Here is an 11,024-nt window from a genome sequence, read left to right on the forward strand (position 1 = left end):
CTTGGAAAACAAAATGGCGACTTGCATTTCGTGGGATGGTAAGAATTCTCTTATATTTTTTGCATGTAACTTGGATTTAATTGAATTTTGTTGAATAAAATCTTGATTTAGTGTTGCAACCAGGTATAATTGTTAGGATACAATGGCTTATTTTGATAAAGTTTGCTTTTGTCGGTACACAAACACATTTTGAAAAACGCGAACGTGTTGGTTCACGTTGCTTCATTTGTTTAGCGCACAGATTTTCGACCCGCATATCGCGCACACACACACACCGTGCGCTCTGCAATGCAATAAATTTGCCAGTCATTGAATGATACGGTGTATTGTAATGGGAATGCTACCCATCGTAATTTCATAATACAATAAAGTATGCACAGCTTTTTACGAGGAGGAACGCAAAAACAAAGGTTCACTCGATGTTCTTTGTTGGGCCATGCATAGGAAAGAAGCAAAGTTTAATTTGACAATGGCCAAAAATCAAATAAATAAAAAATATGCACTTTTAATTAAAATAGTAAAAAAAAAATTAATATAAAAAAATGAGTTGAGTTGAGCAGGGCCTCAAAAACTTGGTGGTTATTTCCAATTTCAGTATTTCACTTTCAGTATTAACAAAGTGTTACTGTTATTGTTTAATTAACCTACTTGTTGTTTGCATGACTTTTGTTTGTTTTTGTTTTCTTAAAATAAAAATCAATTAAAAAGACAAGTTAAAGTTATAAGTATAATTTTTAAATTAAGTTTTAATTTTTCCTATAAAAATAAAATAAAAACAAAATAGGAAGAACAAAATTGCACCAAACAAAAGACAAAATCAGTCTTCCTCCTTGTCCTTGATTGGTTTGTAAAACTAAATATATTTTCAGGAATCAGTGTTATTAGTACATTTGTTGTGTGTTAATAACCTACACTTTCAAAGGCAGACCAGTCAGTAAAAAACAAACAGCCATATACTTTAATAATAAATATAACAAAATGAAGAAGGAAGAACTTTTTAACAATAAAATAAAAAAATCACTGTCAATGTATAAATCGCCGATGACGGCCGGGCTAGAGGGCACCCTTTAGCCTGGCCAGCGATAACAGTTATTTTATAGCGAGGGTGCGATAATTTCAAGAGTTGCTCATGATGTACACTGTACCTGCCCCTAACGATTATTATCTTTCATTGCAGAAGCGAGGGAACAGCTGAAGAAATGGAGAGAGGAGAATGCAAGACAAAGTGCAGAAACTTTGGAGCTAGGAGAGTACGTTCTTTTAAATCACAAGAAACTTGGTGATGAAGGTGTGTTAACATTTTGTAAAGAAAAAAAAATGGGATTTGCTGTGTAATCTAAGAGCGCCCTCTGGGGACCATAATCATTACTATGTGTTTTGACATAGAGTTATATATAAGAACTAGAGGGCGCACAAGTGATGCTTCGTGCACAAACGCCACGGGACCGCAAGATGACAAGCGCGTCATTCTGCACGCGCGTTGAATATGAAATACACGTTTGAGGTTTTTTTTATTGAACGCTCATGCCATGCTGTTTGTTCAACTTACAAAATGGCCGCACAAACACACGCTGTGAGATGCCAGTTTTGTCAACTTAGAAAATGGCCGCCTGCGCGCATGCCGGAGCGCGTATATAGGCCGGTGCGCCCTCTTGTTCTTATATTATAACTCTATGGTTTTGATGATCCTGTTTATAGCCTAGCCTGAACATCAGACATCACACTTGGAGGCTTGTGAATCGCCAGAGACCAGCCTCCAGTCGGCGTGTACTTTCACCATTGACCTACACTGTACAGTACAGTCATTTCACATAGAGACACAGTCTAATTCTATAGAACGTGATAGGAGTGTACTGTTAGGGCATCCAGGCCTGATACTTCACGGAGGCAACGGAGGTGATTGCCTCCGTTGCCCCTTGTCTTTGCCTTGGTGCCCTTGAAATGCTGCAGTAGAAATTTACAATCTCCTCATAGGGTGCCCTTTGCCAAAAAAAAGAAATTGCCTTGGTGCCCTTGCCCTTTCAAAAACGAAGCATACAGCCCTGGGCATCTATGGAAAGCTCATGTCACTGTGCATGTGTCCAATGGGATCACTGAATCTGAGTAGCAGGTACATTTGTGTACCTGTCTTCATCCTTGCGGATAAAGACAGGACCCCAGTCTAGTAGTGGTGGTCCCATTCAGACTTCTTCTTTTAGCCGTTGTTTAGCTTTCAATTACATGTATGTGTGTTCTTACCTTTTTCTGAACAGCACCTTTGAGCAATTTATTGGATATATCACGCTTTATAAATGCTGTTATTATTACGTTGCTGGTTTTGTTTTTAGTGTGGGCTGTTTATGAACAAGTCTGTATAGCAGCATTGGATGTCGGTGACATAGAAGAAGCAGTTGGATGCATCGAAGCATTAAAAACTAAATTCCCACAGAGCAAGAGGGTTAAGAGATTACAAGGGATGAAGCTTGAGGCTCAAGGAAGGTAAGTAAGAGGAAATGTTTTGTTTTCAATGGGAAATACTTTTTTTTTGCTTTTTTTATGTGATAATCGTCAAAATGTTTTGGTAATTGTATTGTTGACATTTCTGCTGTTGTAGATTTGAGGATGCCAAACTAGTCTATGATGAGTTACTGAAAGAAGATCCCTCCAATGCAGTAAGTAATCAATTCTGCCCCATCCCAAGGCTTGAACTCTCACTATTAATCCCTTCCCTTCATGGTGGCCAGAGCTTCATGGAGCCCCACGACAGTAACCAGGCATTCCCAGTACCACTCAGGCAGGCCATTGTTTTTTTTATTATTCACAAATTTAAAAAGTAAGGTCTTATTCTTGTTTTTCTTTTTCAAACAGAATTCTCCAGAAATATTGAGCATTGGGAGATAATTGATTCCCTCACGATTTACTGTGCTGTGCTCATTTCGGTGGATATACACCATCTAGCTTTATGACAAATTTTGAAATTTTTTACTTCACTGTAGTACAGGGGTTTGCCTTGAAACTTTCCAGTGACTGGCCAGCAGGACCAGTTATCTTGTGATTCCACTAGTCCATCACCTTTGTTACTGGTCCTTGGTTAGGGACACTTTCTAACACTGAACAAGCGAGCTGGACCACTTGGTGTAAATTTAGTTTGGTCCTAGGGTGCTTTAACTGGCATTGGAACAGCAGACCACTGTTAAAGACACTGGACACTATTGGTACTTGTCAAAGACAAGTCTTCTCACCTGGTGTATCTCAGCGCATGCATAAAATAACAAACCTCTGAACATTTAAGCTCAATTGGTCATCGAAGTTGCGAGAAAGTAATGAAAGAAAAAACACCCTTGTCAAACAAAGTTGTGTGCTTCCAGGTGCTTGATTTCAAGACCTCAACTTCTAAACTTGAGGTCTCAAAATTAAATTCGTGGAAAAATTACTTCTTTCTCGAAAATTACTCCGTTTAAGAGGGAACAATTTCTCACAATGTTTTATTCTACCAACCTCTCCTTGTTACTTGTTACCAAGTAAGGTTTTATGCTAATAATTATTTTGAGTAATTATCAATAGTGTCCACTGCCTTTAAGGAAGAACACTGATTGATGGGCTTTGGGGTGGGCTCTGCCAGACTGTTTGAAGCACCACAAAGACGGCGCGTGTTTTCTGAATATTCCTGGTGGAGCCTGGGCCCAGGCCCAATACATGGTATAGAAAACAACACATGATTCGACATCCATAGACCATTTGTGACAGTAGTTGCTTGTGACAAAGTGCCAGGGATCTGTAGCTGTACATATTATGCTTTTATGTATGTCATGTATGTAGTGTGTCATGTTTTGTTTGACCTCCAGATGATTAGGAAAAGGCTCGTAGCCATCTTGAAGGCTCAAGATAGAATAGGAGATGCTATCAAGGAGCTGAATAGATATCTAGAAAGGTAAGTAAAAGGAAAAATTATACCCTTTTTTTGGAACTGTTTGATTATTTTTAAATATACAAATGTATATGTACACAATAAAGCAATATAATTTCAAAAAGGTGGTCACATTTTTGAGATGTCGCTGAAAATCAGGCGCGAATAATGTCCATGCAGGAAAAGTAATCCATAAGAGGAACACACGATATGAGAAGTGTTGCGACAAAACGCTTCTCAGCTACAAATTTTTGAGCTTAAAAACTGTTAATCTTTTTACATACACATGTAACCACATTACTTTGAAATGAAATGTTTCTCAAAATGCTTTAAATACTACCGACCGTTGCTGTAGGTTTTTATTGACATCAAATTAATTAGCGATTACTAGTTGTTCGTATACCTTCCCCTTAACCATTGTAGCTATAAAATGATTGATTAATTTATTGATTGTTACTCATTAATTGATTGATTGATTTTAATGATGTATCTTTTGCAGTTTTATGGCCGATCACGAAGCATGGCTAGAGTTATCAGATTTGTATATACAGGAACAAAAGTAAGTTGAATGACCATCTGACTATCTGCAATAGTTAAATAGTTCAGTGGAACAATTGTTTTTAAATTAACCCTAATCCTATTACCCCTAATTTGAGTATTTATTTTGTATCTGTGATTATAAACATAATGATCACTCGGTTGTTGCCCTTTAGTTCAAGAGTGTGTTTTATTAGGCAATGTACACTCGGTTCGTTTCCCAGAGCAAGTCAACATGCATACCACTCAGCAGATGTCTTACCACTAGACCACCGAGCTGGCCCCATTATAATTTTAATTACACCTCTGCAAAACTAACATCTATCCTATAGGTTTTGAACCAACTTGTATTTAGAGGTTAATAAGTGCATACTTTATCAAATAAAATAAAAACACTTCTAATTCATTATCATAGGACTTCAAAATATTGTTTAAGGCTTTTTGATATGATGGTCTTATCAAATGTGTTGTATTACTTTCCCTGCAGTTACAGCAAAGCAGCATTTTGTTTTGAGGAGTTAATCATGTCCAATCCACACAATCATCTATACCATCAAAGATATGCAGAGGTAAAGTTACTTGAACCATACAAACTCAAACTCGCCCCTCTTGTCTTAAGCCCGGTTCATACTTCCTGCGAATGCGAAGCGAATTTGACGTGAATTTGACGCCACACCCTCCTTTCGCAGCAATTATTCGCAAGGGAGTAGAGCAGAGTTCAACTGCTGCGAATCGTTCGTTGCGAATTTGTGACGTCAAGATTCGCTTCGCATTCGCATTCGCAGGAAGTATGAACCGGGCTTTAAATGCTTATACTTTTTTGCAACAGCTCCCATTGGTTTTGTACACGTTTTCCCAACTGTGGATTTCTTCTGAACCGTGGACTCTATTGTCCTCTTTTTGTTATAGGTCCCTGGTTTTAATGTGCATATCTACTCATACTCATAGCCGCGAGTGGCATTTTTAAGTTACTCAATTGACCCCTTGCACGCGCGTCACACGCGGCGACTGATGCCAAGCTCACCATGTTGGTGGGCAGTTAGGTTTACGTGTATTAACGCCGCGTCGCCTAAAATCCTCACTTTACTGCATAACGCGCAGCATAGAGTTATATATAAAAAACGCACAGTGAAATTGCCCACCAGTATGGCGCATTCAAGATTTTTCTGCTGATGACGTCAGGTGAAATGGGTCAATACCCAAACTTCTACACTCTGCAGAGCTCATAAAGATTTTACTTAATCAGGTCACCTGTTATTATTCAATTGAAAAAGGCAAGACCACAGGACTTGCCCATGAGTTAACTGGCCTGATGCTAAAAACCAGTAGTAAGTTTTCTAGCAGAGTTTTGGTTTAACGGTTTGGGGGTTGAACAAAGAAAGATTCATAAATACCTCAGACAGTTTCGCTATTCCTTTTGAAGAAGAGCGCTTCACGTGGGTGTGTATAAACCTTTGTTTATGACTGGTAAAAAGTGTTAGTTCATGGGCGTGACAGGCGACCTTGCACCTGTTCTTATAAGACAGTTTCTTCATTCCTATTGGTCGAGCGCAACGGCTGAAACAGTTGTGCCACATCACGCAATACGCGCGACGCGCACAGCATTCCCATATAAGGAGTTGTTTACCCGAGGGCGGCGGAGGGCTTTACCATTTCATAGCTGGAGGGGTGTTGTGTTGAAAGAAATCATTTAACAATTATAATTTTTGCATTTATTTTACTTTTTGACCAAAAAGTGATGATGTGTTTGACCGAAAAGGTATTTATGAATGGGAATCAAAGTGTGTTGAATCGGTTTTCAACTAGTGGTTTAAACCCGCCGAGGCCTGGTTCTTTATAATTTACCTCGACTTCGTCTCGGTAAAATTATCAAGAACCAGGCCTCGTTTGGATTAAACCACTAGTTGAGAACCTCTTCACCACACATTGATTCCCTTATTGACTAGAGCGAGACTTGAACCTTGCGACCTCTGCAATAACATGTTGGCAGTTGGTGCTCAACCAGCTGAGCTATCCAGTCCCTTGTTGGCAGGCGCCCTATTTAGTCAATATCTTTGTTGCCAATCAGAAGCCATTCAACCTGTAACTGCCGTGAAGCCATGGATCACACCCAAAATAACACTACAACCTGGGAAGCAGCAGCCAGGGGATCACATTGAGGGAATGCACATAATGATGTTGTGGAGTGTCTAAGGAAAATTATGTGAACAAAGAAAATTTGAATGCCTTTTTAATTTTTGAGATTGCGTGGCACTGGTTGCATTTAAATTGCCTTGTGGGGTGTCGTGGCTGAGCGGGTAAGAGCATCAAACTCAAGCTCTGGTGTTTCTGTTCAGCAGATTGTGGGTTCGACTCCCGTCATGACACTTGTATCCTTGAGCAAGACACTTAAAGGAACACGTTGCCTTGGATCGGTCGAGTTGGTCTTTGAAAAGTGTTTGTAACCGTTTGTTATAAAATGCATATGATTAGAAAGATATTTTAAATGTAGAATTTAATGATCCACACAAGTATCACACAAAATTGCGTGGTTTTCCTCTTACCTCGTCGACAAACACGGTCGGCCATTTATGGGAGTCAAGTTTAAAGGAAAACCACGCAATTTCGAGGCAAATTTGTGTGGATCATTGTATTTTCCTTTTAAAACATCTTTCCAACCATATGCATTTTATAACAAATGGTTACAATACGCTTTTTATAGACCAACTCGTCTGATCCAAGCAACGTGTTCCTTTAAGCATAAGCTTCTGTCCACCCAGGGGTAAATGGGTTCCTGTGAGGGCAGAGATGGTTCTTGTGATTGATTAGCTTAGTGCGCTATATATTTGGCAGCACAGGCTGTAAACTCCCTAGGGAGCTGAGATGGTTTAAGGAATGATTTAAAGCCCAGTGACCAGGGATAATAATATAGAAGTGCTTTGAGACGCCCTTCGGGTGTATAAGACGCCACATAAAAAAACGACCATTACAATTATTATTTGTGGACTAAACAGTTTTGTTTTCCTCTGTTACTTGAATGTGTACAGATCCGCTACACTCAGGGAGGTGTTGAATCTATGGAGATTGCAAGGAAGTATTTTGCTCAGGCAGTCAAGCTTAATAGCAACAACATCAGGGCTTTGTACGGGTTGTTCCTGGTAAGCTTATAAATACTTCAAGGAATAGTTGTACCTTGGTTTCTCTATATGTTTTTTCGGATCACCATTTTTTTTCTCTGCCACATAGTGAATAGAGCTACGACGGTACAACGTATAAACAACCTAGCCTTCCTTAAACGTTTTAAAACCAACGGTTCGTTTCAGAACCACCCCAACTCATTAGAGATAGTCATTACATGGTGTTACCGCAAACCTTTTATATATCGTATTTCCACCATGCAAAGTTTCAAATCCCACGAATAGAGCTAACTTGTGCCTAGTGTACTGATTTTTTTCTCCTCTAAATTTGGCAAAGTCCAGACATGCTTAAACACTTTGATTTTAAGGAATAATTGTTGATTGGTTTCTCTTTATGTTAAAACGCCTGTCTCATAGTGAACAGAGCAAACTTCTGCTTACCATATTAAATTGTTGTCTCAAAATTTGACGAAGTCGCGATTCTTGGGACAAATTGGTTTCTTAGCAAACTCCTGATGTATGGGACCAATGCCCAGCAAATGAATAAATGTTAAATGTATACATGGCATATTGATCATTATGTTTAACATTTTTCCTACACCCCAGTGCACCTCTGAGAACCCCCACGAATCGCTAAGGACTAAAACTCATGCCAAACGTGTCACAAACGTATGACAGCTTTACACAAATGTACACCCAAATTTCCCAAAATATTGGGAACACTTGCAATAGTGTGATGAGCCATTATTTTAGTTTTGTTTTTCTTTTCTTCTGGGTGGTGGTTGGGTTGGGGGGGGGATACCATGTACGCGCACTATGTTTTTTGTTTGTCGTTGCTCAGTAAGGTGTGTGTGTTTTGAGCTGGCTGTAGTACTAGAGATGGACAGCTTGAGATTACACCAGACAGCCTTTGCTTTATCATTACTTTGATTTCCTCCAGAAATGAATCCCCCTTCATTTATGGTTCTGTAACTTAGTTTTATAACTTTGTTGATTTACTTGTAATCAATATTCTGTACTTTTTTGTTGTACATGTACAAAAGGAAATAAAACAAATAGTATGAAGAAAAAAATTGAGGCTGACATATTCATTACCATAGTCAGCGTACATGTCATCTTGATTACTTTTCTTCTATTGTACAGGCTTCAACACATTTGGCATCTCAACAGAAAGCCAGCGGGAAAAGCAAAAAAGACAACACCAGGTATGCTACCTGGGCATCACAACAACTAGCTCACAGATATAGGGTGAGTAATAGGGGTCTGGTTACTTTTTGTAGGTCACAAAAGACAATGTTCACAGATTACAGATTTACATTAAAGGCAGTGGACACTATTGGTTCTTCCTCAAAATAATTATTAGCATAAAAGCTTACTTGGTGTCAAGTAATGGGGAGCTGCTGATAGTATAAACAGAGTTTTTGAGAAAGAAGTAATTTCCACGAATTTGATTTCGAGACCTCAGACCTCGAAATCAAGCATCTGAAAGCACACAGCTTCGTTATTAGACAAGGGTGTTTTTTCTTTCGTTTTTACATGTATCTCGCAATTTCGAAGGACCAATTGAGCTCAAATTTTTACAAGTTTGTTATTGTATGCATATGTTGAGATACACAAAGTGAGAAGACTGGTCTTCGACAATTACCTTTAGTGTCCACTGTCTTTAAAACATTACTTACTGGCTCGTTTGGGCTCTGTATCGGGTTTTGCTCAGCACAATAGTGTTAGGAAACATCATTGTCTGCTTAAGTAGCTCAATTTGGGCCAAGAGCACAATTCCAGTGCTCTTGACCACTCAGTCACGACATGCCATTGATTAACTTATTTGTGTCTGTTTCTGTTTCCAGCTTGCTGAAAGGAAGGAGCCAGAGCATCAAGTACTGCACCTGGAGAAGATGATCGATTCATTACAGATTACTCCCTCATAACTATATGTCTTTAAGTTTAAAAACTTCATCTCTGGCTTAAGCTCTGGCTTTGGCTCCGGCTTAAGCTTTGGCTTGGGCTCCGGCTTAAGCCTTGGCTTGGGCTCCGGCTTAAGCCTTGGCTTGGGCTCGGGCTCTGGCTTAAGCGCCGGCTTTGGCTCCGGCTTAAGCGCCGGCTTGGGCTCCGGCTTAAGCCTTGGCTTGGGCCCGGCTTGAGCCTTGGCTTGGGCTCCGGCTTGAGCCTTGGCTTGGGCTCCGGCTTGAGCCTTGGCTTGGGCTCCGGCTTAAGCCTTGGCTTGGGCTCCGGCTTGAGCCTTGGCTTGGGCTCCGGCTTGAGCCTTGGCTTGGGCTCCGGCTTAAGCCTTGGCTTGGGCTCCGGCTTGAGCCTTGGCTTGGGCTCCGGCTTGAGCCTTGGCTTGGGCTCCGGCTTAAGCCTTGGCTTGGGCTTTGGCTCCGGCTTAAGCCTTGGCTTGGGCTCCGGCTTAAGCCTTGGCTTGGGCTTAAGTACCGGCTTTGGCTCCGGCTCAAGCTCTGGCTTGGGCTCCGGCTTTGGTTGTATATTTATTGGCTCTCAGTAGTTACTTGTGAATCAAGTTTGGTATGCAAATTGAGTTTGGTCCATGCAAAAGACCAAATCTCAAAAAAACTACCTACATGTACACCGACCGTAAGACATTGCTGAACAACTGAACTAGCTATGCAGCAACTCGAAAAGAGTCAGTTCCAAATAAGATGAGATTTCTTGGATGTCAACATTCCTGAAAATTGGCTTACTGGCATGGTTTCCCCTTATTTTATACCTAGGATCCCCTAGATGTTATACTACAAGAGGTTTACAAACTATAAGTGTTGGCACAATGTGGACAATTTCTTTCTCCTTCCGTCTGTTTTCTTCCATTTTGTGCATGTTAAAACGTGTTTGAACAAATCTTAAATAAGAGAATTAAGGGGTAGCGACAAGTTTTTTCACGGCCGTGTAGAACCAGCAGGGTAGTTGCCGTGTGATAAAGGCCCTAGCCGAAGGCGAGGGATCGAAGGAGAGGGCCTTATCACACGGCAACGACCCTGCTGGTTCTAAACGGCCGTTAAAGAATGAGTCACTACTCTTTTATTCCCATTCATTGCCTTTTTGGTTGAAAGGAACTCTGTAAAACTTATCCGTTTCCGACGTGCTCGTTATGTACATGTACGACGTCCGTGTGTTGCATTGTTATGACTGAGACGCCTATTTCCGACAGCTTCTGGCTCCGTTCGTGCACATGCGCGTGTAGTCTTGGTGCAACACGTTCTTGTTTTCCTTTCACACACAGCGCGGCCAACTTATCGACAGCATCCGCATCGCCCGCAACAAGAAATGTCTTGCACCAAGACTAGCGCGGAGTATCCGCTCACAACCGGTTATAAACACTGGTCATTATCAAAGGTTCAAACACCCCCATGTGACGCGCTCTCCACCAATAGGAATAGCGAAACTGTCTGAGGTATTTAGTAATGATTATTTAATGTTGTGAAGCAGGGAAATTCGCTTCACTGTGCCAATCATATGAACTATGAATGGAG

General features: G+C 40.5%; 1 protein-coding gene across 1 annotated transcript; it reads left to right on the forward strand.

Annotated features, from left to right (window-relative positions):
• Window positions 1-7: 7 nt before the first annotated feature.
• On the forward strand, window positions 8-10,967 carry LOC139950021 (ER membrane protein complex subunit 2-like). Its single transcript, XM_071948646.1, has 10 exons — window positions 8-38; window positions 1,178-1,288; window positions 2,328-2,478; window positions 2,594-2,651; window positions 3,825-3,910; window positions 4,386-4,445; window positions 4,911-4,992; window positions 7,450-7,560; window positions 8,683-8,787; window positions 9,387-10,967. The coding sequence occupies exons 1-10, from the start codon at window positions 14-16 to the stop codon at window positions 9,465-9,467; spliced, it is 870 nt and encodes a 289-aa protein (XP_071804747.1). The 5' UTR covers window positions 8-13; the 3' UTR covers window positions 9,468-10,967.
• Window positions 10,968-11,024: the final 57 nt, after the last annotated feature.

The sequence above is a fragment of the Asterias amurensis genome, chromosome 17, assembly GCF_032118995.1.
Source record: "Asterias amurensis chromosome 17, ASM3211899v1".
Classification (NCBI taxonomy): domain Eukaryota; kingdom Metazoa; phylum Echinodermata; class Asteroidea; order Forcipulatida; family Asteriidae; genus Asterias; species Asterias amurensis.